Source organism: Neodiprion lecontei, chromosome 5 (genome assembly GCF_021901455.1).
Source record: "Neodiprion lecontei isolate iyNeoLeco1 chromosome 5, iyNeoLeco1.1, whole genome shotgun sequence".
NCBI lineage: Eukaryota > Metazoa > Arthropoda > Insecta > Hymenoptera > Diprionidae > Neodiprion > Neodiprion lecontei.
The window spans coordinates 31,798,562-31,812,149 of NC_060264.1; the positions used below are offsets into that span (position 1 = coordinate 31,798,562).

General features: G+C 37.9%; 2 protein-coding genes across 2 annotated transcripts; one reads left to right on the forward strand and one right to left on the reverse strand.

Annotated features, from left to right (window-relative positions):
- The first annotated feature begins 59 nt into the window (after positions 1-59).
- LOC107217605 lies at positions 60-9,376 on the forward strand. The gene is made up of 4 exons (XM_015655196.2): positions 60-858; positions 1,959-2,143; positions 8,604-8,700; positions 8,862-9,376. The coding sequence occupies exons 1-4, from the start codon at positions 608-610 to the stop codon at positions 9,028-9,030; spliced, it is 702 nt and encodes a 233-aa protein (XP_015510682.1). The 5' UTR covers positions 60-607; the 3' UTR covers positions 9,031-9,376.
- Positions 9,377-9,441: 65 nt separating this feature from the next.
- On the reverse strand, positions 9,442-10,914 carry LOC107217606. Its single transcript, XM_015655197.2, has 5 exons — positions 10,786-10,914; positions 10,297-10,522; positions 9,935-10,062; positions 9,722-9,831; positions 9,442-9,574 (listed from the first exon to the last, which is right to left on the reverse strand). The coding sequence occupies exons 1-5, from the start codon at positions 10,852-10,854 to the stop codon at positions 9,442-9,444; spliced, it is 666 nt and encodes a 221-aa protein (XP_015510683.1). The 5' UTR covers positions 10,855-10,914.
- Between the last annotated feature and the right edge of the window lie 2,674 nt (positions 10,915-13,588).

The window sequence follows — 13,588 nt, forward strand, 5'->3', positions numbered from 1 at the left end:
AAACGACGAAGGTGAAAACTACACGCGGTGTTGTTCGTTTTCACTCGAGCCGCCGATTCGTAGAGAGCGGCTTCTTGGCCGCAGAGAAGCTCCTGCCGTCGCCGGCTCTGTGAAGTCTCAGAAGGGAAAGCAATCACGCGATGAGCGGATCGCGCTCAGCTCCTCTTCTTTCAAATTCATCGAACGTCAACAATTCGCGGGAAACTACCAAACTCTCCGGGCCGCTCTGAATACCAACCGAATTGTGTTCCCAAATCCGATATTAATGAACAACTTGAAATTAGCGGACGTTAATGTAGAACGAAAACAGTATAACATCGATCAATTGAATCTTTTCACCGATTCTTGTGTTGAAAGTGGCGCGTGTGTGTTCTTAAAATTATAAAATTCTTTGCATATTTCTGGTACATCAATACTGTGACTGTAATAATTTATCCAATTTTAACAAAAACCAAGAGAAAATTAAACCACTAAATAAATTAGCATCCGATCGCTAGTAACTTTTTTTTTTTTTTTTTTCTTTTGAGATAAACAAATTTGTGAAGAAGGTAAAATTTATCGCGCATCAGGATATCTCGAAACCGCAAAGTTGGGGAATAAAATTACAATGCCTGCCGCCTCGTCGATATACTTTAACTCTGAGGACTCTCAGAGATCTTCGGCGGACGGATCTGAGCCAAGTTCTTCGACTTCTGGCGGCAGGCGGCGATACATCGATCCCTGGGATCTGGAGAACTACGCGTATCTCAGACGTCGGCAAATCGAGGTAGTTTTACCCCGGTCAGGCGATGCGGAGGGAACACAGAAGGTTAATTTGACAAGGCAGGTCAACGAGTCTGGCAGTGACACATATTACTGGTGAGCTAGTGAAATTTAATAAGTTTCAATTAGAAAATTATAATAAGGGCGATGGAAATCGGGGTGCTGTGAACTGTTGCCATTTTCGGAATGATTTGAATTTGCATAAATTTTTAAAACTCTTCATCTCCGTTTGACCGTTACGACTGTGTTTTAACTAGCAGCTTTCGAAATCGATAGAGTAGAAAACATGTTATTAGTATGAATATTTGGGTATAATCACGATATTCAAAACTCTCGATTTCCAAAGCTAAAACATGAACTAAAAATGAACGAATGAAATATCTGCCAGAAAATCTTATTACTGTAAACGATTTTTGTACACGGATTATGTAAATTAAGTTTTATTTTAACAGTAAAATGATACGAAAATTTGGTACTAAAAACAAAATTTCTTTCGTATAATCGAAAATATCTTGTGAAATTTCTATAAAGAAGATTTTACTACCGTGAATGTGGTTATTTTTTAACTGAGTAAAAGTGTTTTTATACAAAAAGTAGTATTTCCTGTAACCGCAATTAGAATAGCGTAAGCGCGCATAATTACCGCGCGGCGGTTTGACAATCCGTAAAGTGAATAATTAAATATTATGTAAATTGAGAAAGTTATATTTGTCCGTGTACGATCGCGAGTAAATGGCGCGAGGTAATCAATGAGGACCAGCATATACACGGTATAATTGATTGCATAAAAATCATTTTCCCTATACAGAATTGTGAAGCGAGCTAGGCATAATGTGAGACAGATATAAAAAAAATTATCCCATTTAAAAAGTTCCACGGTAAAAAAATATCGATATGGTTGTAATTTGGATGTATTACTAAGTTATGAAAATCTTTCAATTTTTAGTCCATTAGGTATAACTTTTACGAGAAATACATTGATGAGTTTTATCACTTCTTCGAATTCTTGTTGTATATCCTAGCGTCGTTGAAAAAAAATTTTTTAAAAATTTCACCTCGTGTTATTAGTGTAAAAAAAAGTCCGATCTTCTCGAATATGTAATTCATTTTATGACATAAATTTTTGGATAGCTTAAAAATCAACGCGTTTTTTCGACATTTCGGATCACGTATGTATAGAAAAAAATGCCCAACAGGTACCCCATGACGACAGTCACGGGGGAAACTTCAGGCTACGATTCATCCAGCCCCGTGGACGAGCTCTATAATCTCGGATCATCCCATCAGGTCAATCAGCCGCTTTCGTACCCCATGCAACAAGCCACCTACGAAGAAGATGCCCGGTACGTCACGTCGAATCCGGTCTACGTCCCGCTTTCCGGTTAGTATTTACTTACCTCCACGTAACGTCCTCGAAGTCGAGTTTTAAACCTGGTTCAAACTCATTCAAGGAGTCTGTAACAAGTGCTGAGTAAATTGATATAATCAGCTCTGAAACCGAATGGAGCTTAAGAAGTGTATCCAGAAACGGCTTTTATTACACATTGGTCTTGCAATCGACTGATGCTTATTTCAATATTCTCATGTTCCTTCTCGCCGTTTCGTATTTATCTTCTTCCATTCAACTTATTATTCGTTTCATGTGTATATTTATACATATATGTATCATTCATTCCTTGACTTACTGACAATGAGCAAGACTCACGGTAACTGCGGGTAAGTCTTGTGCAATCACCTGCGCTACTGTTGTACAGACCAGTGACTGCACTACGATTCGTGAGAAAATTTTTCTTTACTTGCAATAATATAACACTTGAACACGGTGTTGGGACATAAAATTCAGGTGCAATAGTGCCAGTATAAGTACACGTTATAAAATAGGGGTAAAATGTATGTTATAGTGAGAGAAAAAAAAAATCACTGCGCAGGTAGTTGCCGTAATTGGCAAAATGAAATACATCAAAAGAATTGCAGAGAAATAACGTTCATGTCATGTATAAGTGGAGATTTGAAGCACACTTCACTTCTGTCGTAGGAAAACTTTAACTGTTGCGAGTGATTGGAGATAAAATACGGAAAACTCTTACAATATTCTATACACTAAATCGATCATTTCTAACAGCTTGTAGAAATTTTTCAAATTTCTCTAGTACCATGCGTAAAATGCTTTTGAGAACGTGATCCGAATGAAAAAATGGAAACGCTGTCACTGATCCATCCGAGCGAAACGATCGATGGATTGTTAAACACACTCCCTGCGAGTTGAAAAATTAGGTAAAGATCTGGGAATTCGAATCGTTCTGAAATATTGGCCACGAAATTTTTTATAAAAGCGTATAATCTGTTCAAGTAAAGGCATTTGACAAACAGCGCATAGATTTCATCATCTAAATGATCGTACACCATGCATCGTGTTCACAATACATAGAGCCACGAGATCTCGCTGAGAAAATATTAAATTACCGAGCAACTTGATTAATTAGACGGTGGCCGGTAATGAGATACTGATTACTGACGGACTGTATCCTGGCGCCATTCGTTTCAGTTAAGAATCTTAAGCTTGTCACGCGACCAAATAACCCGCGATATGATAGCCGAGAGATGCTTTGTAAGACGTGGAATTTTCTCCGGCCTACTTATACGTTAGTATTGCCTGCAGTTGAGTTGGTTTTTTTATTTAGTAGTGCCTGGAGGAGAAACCCATCTGTAAAATTAACCACTTGTCGTCAATCATATACGAGCCCGTGTAATTCCAACGTGAGATTAGAGAGATTTCTACTAACGCGTTTATGCCACTAGCTTTCCGGTTCTAATGGCTAGGTCATGGTCAGGCGGCTGCAACGCTGCGCTAATAGACGTGACAGGAAGTTAGTTTCTCGGCAATTTCAGAGACGACGATTGCAGCCCCGCGATGGGAAAATTCGTGTAAATAAATTATACATTAGGTATTATTTATTGGGTACGTCGGAGCGCTTTTATGGATTCACGTATACACGGTATTAATTCACAACGAATTTCAATGAAAGTGGAATCCGAATTTATTTCCAATTTGCTCGATCGAAATTAATGTTATCTTAGATTAGATTAATATTATAATTATATATTCACCGGCAACGTCGACGGACTTTATAGAAGTGTTTTAATGATGTGTAATTTTTTATAAGCATTAGTATATATAAGAATGTGATGTTTCTTCTTTGTATAGAAATCTCTAAAAGTGTTTCAGTTCTTTTACTTATCCATGTAGAAAAAACCTATTTACAACTTACGGCGTAGAAATATTCTACCTTCCTTTCATCAATTTTTACTCATTTTTATCTTGGAAAGTCGGATTGAACATTGCTCTAAAAAGCCTATAATAGAGATAAATAGCTGGGGACAGTTTGCACGCTAGCGCGAGCGCATAATGAGTATTATAAATGAACCGAAGGATGTAAAAAAAAAAAAAACAGAGTCACTACTCGGACGGTCGTGCTCTGGAACACTTTCGAATAACTTAAGCAGTGTCATTATATAGATTGCACTGCGTTTTTGCTACTCCATTTGACGGGTAATGCTTAAGGGAGCTTTCCAGTGTGAAATTTTCAAAAAATCGATTTTTTTTTTTTTGCTTTATCGAATAGTATACACTCTTCCGAATATTCCCTGAAATTTTCATGCCGAAATTCAGATTATTTCGGTTACTGTACAGCATTTCTTGGAAGAAGGTAACGGAGCGCTACAGCTGCCGCGTCGGCCGTCTGCCCGTGCGACCGTCATTTCTATTGTCTCGTTACTACCTGCACGTACATGAACTTGGTTCGCCAATTGTCGAAAATGTGAATTCGGACTATTGCATAATTTGCCGTTAATTAGCCGTAAATTAGTCGCGCGACTGATTTTTTTGTCGCACTCGATTTTCAAAAAAAAAGCGGTGTACGGGCGCAAACACTCAAAACAATAACGAGAGCTTCAATCACTGTGTATGGCAACTAGCCCCAAAGCACGTATTCTGCGGCAAGCAGATAGTAGAAATCGCTACGCAGTGTGCTGTGTGCACCTTCAATGAAGGTTACGACCCAATTTTAAAAATTTTGGAGACGATGGGATGCACGATAGGGCCGAGCGCCGCAGATTTCGCCGCTAAATACAAGAATGCGCGCATCACCCAAGCAAACCGCCGGGCGTCCCTGGATAGCAAAGAGGCGAGGACAGCTCGTCGGATTGAACAATCCATTGAGCACGATCTTTTCGAAGAAGCAGAAGGGATATTGTATGGACCTGGCATCGCTGATTGACCGTAAGTAAACGATTTACCTAAAATTTCCTCACTTGAAACTTTGAACGCGTTTTTCTCGAAACAGCATTTTTCAAAACGGTGGCCAACTTGGAGGGCAGAGTTTTAAAGCTATCGAGTTGAATTTTTTACACAATATTCTTAACGTCATTGTTTATCGTGCTATGGAAGCTTTTTTTTTTTTTTTGACATCTTCCTATTTTTTTGTAAAAAAAACTGCCAAAAAAAAATGCTAAAATCGATACTTTTTGTTCAAACCGGCGCCATTTTTGCAAAAAAAAAAAAAAAGAAAAAAGCTTCCATAGCACGAAAGCCAATTATATACCGATCAATAATCTTTTTGTGTTTTTTGTCTCAGATCAAAATTGTGACCCCCAATGTGGCCACCACATCCAAGTGCATTTTCTGCAACAATTGTTTCATCATTTTTATAGATACTAATTAATAAATAAATCGATCTTTAAAAAATTGTTTTGTATTCTTCAATACCCAATTAATATACAAAAAAAAAACCAGACCGATTAGATTATTTTTTCTTTAAAAAAAAAAATCGCGAAAAACAGCGATTTTTCGGGCTGTCACACTGGAAAGCCCCCTTAAGGGGGAATTAACGAAAAGCAATTTCGGCGAAAATTATGCTGCAGCCGGCGAGTAAATTCCATTCTTGGATGAAAAACAACTTTCGAACGAAACCGCGAAAGGATCTGCATTCACCTGTTGAAATGGTCCAACCATCTCGAGCCTTGGACAATATTGTAAAATTTCGTCGCAACCTCGCGACGCAATGATCGTGACAATTCGCTGCACCTGTAATACGCTGCGCCACTTTTGTTCGTATAGGAAAATTCCTCTGGTTTGAGTGTCAGTCGTTCTTATTTCTTATCGTCTAATGGCGCTTCTTTTAGTATTGACCCGAGGCTAATCCGGTTCGGAAAACATGAGGTATTTTAGATGTCAATTTCACAAGGTCGAATTCCTGCGTGAATGAGTATATCTGTAAGGTTTATTATACTGTATTAGGCATGTACGGCAGATGACATCCGGGTGAAGTAGAGGAGGTGGTTTATTAGTTTTTGCCTAATCACCTAATTCGTGAGATCGTTTATCTCTGCTTTATGTATTCTGTTAGCGATCTACAATTCCGCGAGAGCTAAACGCTGGTATATAAAAGATTCTTAACTGCTTGTACGCATGTTTATAATTCATTATACACACACATTTACCAAATGATCTATTCTCACGTAGGCCGAGTTGCTGAGACGTGAAGGTATTATTGATAAACGAGTCATCGTCACTTTCGCTATGTGGTTATTGCAACGATTCGAAAGCTTCGATCGGGATTGTCTGCAGAATAGTAAATAGATTGCGAGAATAAAGGAAACGCAGTTTTGCATCAAGATCATGTTTATGCAGTTGGTGATACGGTGTAAGGTGGTGATATATTGATCCATAAAAGTTCTCTTTAAAACAGAATTTTAAAACGGTTTAGAACACCTATAAAATTCTCCTACTTTTGCAATTTTAAAACCTGTACTCATTTTCTCTATTACTAATACTAGCTCTTCAGGTTTATTGGGCTTTCAAGTTTTCCTCTCAGTGAGATAATAAAGTAAAAATTTTGGGGAAAAATAGTATATTGTGTGACAAGAAGGCAAACTCGGTCTTTTCGGGCCGAGCGTAAGTTTGCAATGTGAGTCGTGGGTGAGCCAAGAACGTTGCCTCCTTGTTGTAAATGATTTTTTATATAACAAGAGTATTTTATGCGTATTTTCACAGAGCACGAAATTGAGGTTAGGGTCGCGTAGTGACAGATTTGTTCACGACAGCGCATGCGCGAAGTACAGAAAATACCGTTTTTAACTCCTAGGACTTAGAAGTGGTCTTTTCAGTACTCCGCGCATGCGCATTCGCAGGCACACTCTACAGCCTCACTTTCATAGAAACGGGTACTTTGTGTACGGAAAACACGCATGGAAAAAAGCGTAAAACATGCTCGAGTCATCTATACTAATATTATAAAGAAGTAAAGTTTTTTTGTTTGTTTGTGTGTAGCGGGTAACCTCTGGGACTGCTGAACCGATTTTAAAAATTCATCACCAACAAAAAAGCTAAACTATCCCTGAGTGCCATAGGCTATAATTCATTTTGATGAAAATAAGTTTTTAGTTTGAATTCTCAATAATAGTAAATTAAGTCGGAAGAAAAAGCACCGCTTCACTGCTTTATCGGCGTGCTCTGATCACATGGTTGGATAACGTGAAATATAACATTAGTGTGATTTGATAGATAACTTTACGTTTCGGAGATACAAAGCCATCTTTTGTACAAGCTCGAAGCGGATAAACTCGTACGGGATTAAGCGTACATTTAACTTAGATTTGTCTATCCTTGCGAAGCTGGGATGGATCGGCTAGTATAAAATAAATTTCTAACACATATTTTTCAGTTTTTCACACCTTGAACGTGAACATTTTTAGCAAATCATTTACAACAATGTATTGTAGCTACCAATACATGCGTAGAACAGGCTAGCTTATACGTCCGCGCGTATATTTATAGTATGGTATAAAATGCGTGAAGACGATCACAGAATTTTGTAGATATGCTTAAAGGTCAATACACATACTTAATATGCTGAGAAATTGAGTAATTCTGATCGTGAACGCTAAAAGGTCGCCAGAACTTGTAAGGTGTGCTTAGTTGCCGCTCGCTCAAAATTATACTCTTAAACCAGACATTATAGTGTATATGACTTTTGCAACGCCTTCGACATACGCGGACGTCAACCTGTTCCTTCGTCACAACTTTCGATTTTCTATGACTTTGAAACAAAATTCTTTGCGTACATCTGAGAATTCCATATTCCATCTTATCTACGTAAAAATTTAACTCGACCGAAGAAAATTTTATAAATTGTACGTACAATTAAATTACTATTATTATTATGATTAAGTCTCCCACATTTTAAGAACATGCAACAACGTTTGTGAGGCTGTATAGTTATATTGATACGTTGTTTAATTTTGCTTTCTTTCAAAGTTTTTAAATCTATATGTTAGCGATTAGAACAGCTAATTTGTATATTCGGTTTATCGTTAGTCGCACACTTCGCAAGGGTTGTCGGGTAATAAGAAAATCTCAATATCATTCTGAAAACATTGGGCTTGACTCTTGACACACTTAAATAAGCAGTAAATCCATTGTTTTCAGATATGGAGTTATGACGTAGCGTGAAACTAAACTGAATAGACTATTTCGCATAATTAGTGCGGCAATAAACTACAGGGGCAAATGAGTAGCAAAAGGATATCCTTGAAACAAATCAGGCAGGTTTTGGCACGCGACCTTCGATTTTTTAAATTGGACGATTAAATTGAAGCGATTTACACGTAACCGTTCATCTTTTTGCACGACGCTAACTTTATTTCACTCTTTTATTCCCATTTCTCGAGGACAAATTCTAAGGCATCAAATTCTTCGAAGAAAAAAAAAAGACGTCATAAACACAGCACGTAGTGTTTTCATACCTATAGCAAAGTTAGTTATATGCTCGATTCATTTGCAGATATCGAATATTCTGAAACCGCAGTTGAACCACACAACGTGCCAAATGTTCTCCCAAGACGCCGGAATAGACTGATCAAAGATATGGCGCACTATATGTAAGTGACTGTTCTTTTATGACTTAAATTTTGAATGTGAAAGTTGCGCGAAAATCGGAGCACACCGAACTGCATGTTTGAGAGAAGACATGAGAATTATCCGTCACGCGAATGAGATGATAAATATATCTTCTGTCAAACGAGACGCTGGTATTTTTCAGGGAAGAGTGTCCATGTCCGTTTCATGGACCCCTGCAGCCGGAAATCACGATGGCAAAAGACGCTACAAGCGTGAAACAGGCGAAACAGCTGGGATTGAACACCTACGGACACCTCAGGATCGACTACGCCAGAAGCTGGAACTCGCTGCATCGCAAAATGAAGAAATGAACATTTAGTATGTCTGTATTTAAAGAGAATGTAAGTTATACTCTCGTGACTTACGACGAGACAGCTGGAGAATAGGAATGCGTTGTTTTGCTATGGGTATTTTATTAATTGAGTTAGATGTGTATGCAGCCACAATCACTGCAGACGCTTTTCAGTGCACATTTAACTCAAGAAGATATAACTTTTATGCGGTAGTGAATTTCTAGATTTGAATTAAATGATTTTCTATTAATTCTATTAAATTATACACAAGGATGTATTGCTATGTTATCACACATTTGAATGGCTCCACCCTGTTGACTGTTATTTGATTTTAATATATAATTTTTGATCGTTAAACAGGTGTTTTCCATATTAAATAAATGAATAATCTGATCGCTTGAAAGCTGTAATGATAAGGTATAAGATGGATCAGATATCCATCGGTATGTCATTGTTAGAAACGAAGAGTTTCCTTTTTGACCCAGTACCTTTTCCTTTTCCCCTTCCACGACCTCTTGTTGCACTTCCCTGTGACTTTATCTCCACCGCCAGCTCTGGCCACCTGAGAATAATTTGGGTTCTTTAAATCTGCACAATAATTCCAGGTCTCTGAGTGTGTATCACACTCAAATCATATACTGAGCTGAATTTTAATGTCAGAACAATTTTTATGATTATAATAATCATCAATATGAGACACTGGTCACACTTTTTATTGACGTTACGTGGGGTTGTCAGACTCTTCGGGAATAGGAACGGATTATCCTCAGTAATTCTGACTTCTGAAGTCTCATGTCTGCTTTGGGTCAGATGACGAATCTGTGAAAACAGAAGTTGCAATAAATATACCAGTATGCAGTACACTATTTGTAGTCAATCGATTAATTTCATTTTTAAGTGCAGAAAATAAAAACAAGTGAACCTTCTCATTGGCATCTCGCAGTTTACTCTCATAGTCAACAACTATCTGCGTAATGCTCTTCTGGTGCAACTCACTCTGTTCTGATATCTTTGCTCTTGCTGCTCTCAACTCTACCTCTAAATCTTGAACTGTCACAATTAATATTATATCAGAGTTTTGAGTTTAGTACCATTTTAACGATCAGTTGTATCAATATTAATCTTGTAATATCATGTTTAGAAGATATTGAAGAATAATGAGGTTTTATACTATTGTAAAGGATCAAAAGAAACAATCATTTGAGTCTATTAAATGAAACTGAGTGCGTTTATGCTACTCAGAATGCATTCATATTTCTGATTCTTAATGACAAGAATACTCACTTTGTTTCCGATTCTCTTTACGTAATTCGTCCCTATGTTTTTCATTCGATGAATAAAGCACGTCATAGTCACGCTTCAGCTGCTCATAAGATCTGGTAAGGCGGTCGTTTTCATTTTTGATTTGCTTCATGGCAGATATATCCTTATTGGCATTTTTTAGCTTAGTCTGCAATGTCTGAAGCTGCAGCTCTTGATCCGTAAATACTTTTACAAGGTCAGCAGTCCTCTGAGTGTTAATAAAATGCGATAGAGATGATGCAAATATTCATTGCAATTAATAAATTACCTTTTTTAACGCGAATGGTTTAATAATGCAAGTTGTTTATAAATTCTTTAACCAAAGATTTTCCATCTGTTCATTCATAATGGTCTGGAAGAGAGACGAAGTTGTTAAGATAACCTCGGAAACAAGATTCGCACTTATGAAATGAAAACAGGAACGAGAAAATTTGCCCGAGGGTTGATTTCTCTGAAAACCTAAATACTTACCATGCGAACGGAAGTAAAATCGTCTACCAACTTCTGTAGTTCCGGGTGAAGACTATAGTGAGGGGACATCGCTGAATTAGCAGAATTAGGAAATTTCAGTGATCTACCCAAGTGACAAATCGGAATAGTTCCCAACTTATTATTATACCGTGTTCCCTACGAAGGGAAACCCAAGTAAATGGAGGACTGGACAAGTTTCGTTCCGCCGAGACGAAATGGAGCGGAACGTGGAACTTAACCAATGTATGTCTAAAGGTGCGTTCCGAAATTATGGCAGTGTGAAAACTTCCTCGGCTTGGAATCGAATTAAATGACCTTGCCTAGACTAATTTCCCCGACGGATTGCAAAAAATATATTCCGAGCTTCGTAGGGCCCAATTGCTAAGAAAACTCGAAGAAAATGTGGAGAAATGTAGTGATTATTTACTTTCTTCCAGGTTACAAGAACTTGTAACGATACAATATCATACATATCGTATCCTGCATAGGTGCATGGCAACTGTACGTAGACCGTGAGTTAAACTATACTTACAAACTACAATAATTACTTGGTACGACCGGCGAGCGCTGATTTCATGGGCTGATCTTGACAAACTACACTAACAGCTATCCCATGTAACATTTTTCATATTCTTCTTAACGTAACGTAATTCTGCACTTCTTTCCCGTTACATAATTGCTTAGACTTCTTATGTAATGTTTGATAATTTTTCTGCAATACTGTAATGATTCAAATATAACCGCTCACTGTACACGGCACGATCGGATTAGGTTAGACCCAAAGAGTGGGGCACCTGGTCGCAAATTTAAGGAGAAAATTAGGTGGCTTGGTCTACGTCTCTCCAGGAGGAAGGAGGTGTGGAGGTTTTCCTCTCTGAAAAGAACTCGTAATCGATCCAAAATCGACCAATTAAAAATAATAAAGTAAATCTGAACTACGAGGACATACCTATTAAATTAAAAATTAAATACTCCAAAACCCAAGCCCAAATTTAAAAAGAGACGATATAGAACGAGAAATAATCAAAGTGCAATAAACAAATATAGTGCCTTGACGAAAGACGGTTATTGACAATTATTTATAATCTCAAGCATATCCACCAGTTTTAACCATATACACTGTTTTAAACCATATACACCCGGAATGAATGAATTGTGGAATGGATGAATAAATGAATTTTGAACCTAATGACGGCTCATGTGTGGATATATTTATAAATTAATTAAAATTTTCACTCTACTACTCATAGATTATAAAAGATTTTTAATATTGATTTCGAACAATTTTTAATTTCAAATAATCTTATAATACCTTTCATCTTTCACTTCGATACTATTTAGCAACTTGGTGAGGGTACAATACACTGATACCTGAACACTTGCACTGGAAATAAGGCATATTAAATAAACAGCTGAAATTTGATACCTATCGATTTGTGATTTTTCTTCCCCGCCATTTCGAGAGCTGCGTGCATGTCTCAAGTATTTTGGCCATAGCTCTTAAGCCATTTTTGGAAGGAGTTGGCCCGAACATTATAAGATTTTCGGAGCTAGGGAACTTTTTAGTCTCAGATTCGATTTGTATGACCCTTTCCTGACTGATTGGATCCCCAGGAACTCAGATAACGCAGCGAAAAGAGCGTGGGATCAACAGGAGAGAAATTACGAAGAAATAACCACCTGCTGGAAAATGCCGAAAACACAGGTTCTCGTTTTTAGGCTCTAACTTTTGATGCGTTGATCGCAGCGTATTGGGACTACGCCCAGCCGATTTCTCTCGCAAAAGTACGTCGGAATAGTGCATGCAAGAATTTATTACAGCACTTTTCAAAATCGCGAAAATTTTCGCCAAAAATGCAAAGGGGTTAGCCTTACTTTTTTTTCAATTTTCGACCAAAAAATTTTTGGTCTTAGATTCGATTTGTATGTTCCTTTCCTGACTGACTGGATCCCCAGGAACTCAGAAAACGCAGCGAAAAGCGCGTGGGATCAACAGAAGAAAAATTACGGAGAAAAAACCACCTGCTAGAATATGTCGAAAACACAGGTTCTCGTTTTTAGGCTCTAACTTTTGATGCGTTGATCGCAGTGTATTGGGACTACGCCCAGCCGATTTCTCTCGCAAAAGTACTTTGGAATAGTGCATGCAAGAATTTATTACAGCACTTTTCAAAATCGCGAAAATTTTCGCCAAAAATGCAAAGGGGTTAGCCTTACTTTTTTTTCAATTTTCGACCAAAAAATTTTTGGTCTTAGATTCGATTTGTATGTTCCTTTCCTGACTGATTGGATCCCCAGAAACTCAGAAAACGCAGCGAAAAGCGCGTGGGATCAACAGAAGAAAGATTACGGAGAAAAAACCACCTGCTGGAAAATGTCGAAAACACAGGTTCTCGTTTTTAGGCTCTAACTTTTGATGCGTTGATCGCAGCGTATTGAGACTACGCCCAACCGATTTCTTCCGCAAAAGTACGTCGGAATAGTGCATGCAAGAATTTATTCCAGCACTTTTCAAAATCGCGAAAATTTTCGCCAAAAATGCAAAGGGTTTAGCCTTACTTTTTTTTCATTTTTCGACCAAAAAATTTTTAGTCTCAGATTCGATTTGTATGACCCTTTCCTGACTGATTGGATCCCCAGGAACTCAGAAAACGCAGCGAAAAGAGCGCGGGATCAACAGAAGAAAGATTACGGAGAAAAAACCACCTGCTAGAAAATGTCGAAAACACAGGTTCTCGTTTTTCGGCTCCAACTTTCGATGCGTTGATCGCAGCGTATTGGGACTACGCCCAGCCGATTTCTC

Bases quoted from the DNA above. Each gene is read 5' to 3' on its own strand.
- LOC107217606 (XM_015655197.2), bottom strand. From the start codon at position 10,854: ATGTCCCCTCACTATAGTCTTCACCCGGAACTACAGAAGTTGGTAGAC. The intron at 10,523-10,785 runs GTAAGTATTTAG...ATTAACACTCAG, and splicing joins ATTTTACTTCCGTTCGCATG to AGGACTGCTGACCTTGTAAA. The intron at 9,832-9,934 runs GTTCACTTGTTT...CTGTTTTCACAG, and splicing joins TGCGAGATGCCAATGAGAAG to ATTCGTCATCTGACCCAAAG.
- LOC107217605 (XM_015655196.2), top strand. From the start codon at position 608: ATGCCTGCCGCCTCGTCGATATACTTTAACTCTGAGGACTCTCAGAGA. The intron at 859-1,958 runs GTGAGCTAGTGA...AATGCCCAACAG, and splicing joins GGCAGTGACACATATTACTG to GTACCCCATGACGACAGTCA. The intron at 2,144-8,603 runs GTTAGTATTTAC...ATTCATTTGCAG, and splicing joins GGTCTACGTCCCGCTTTCCG to ATATCGAATATTCTGAAACC.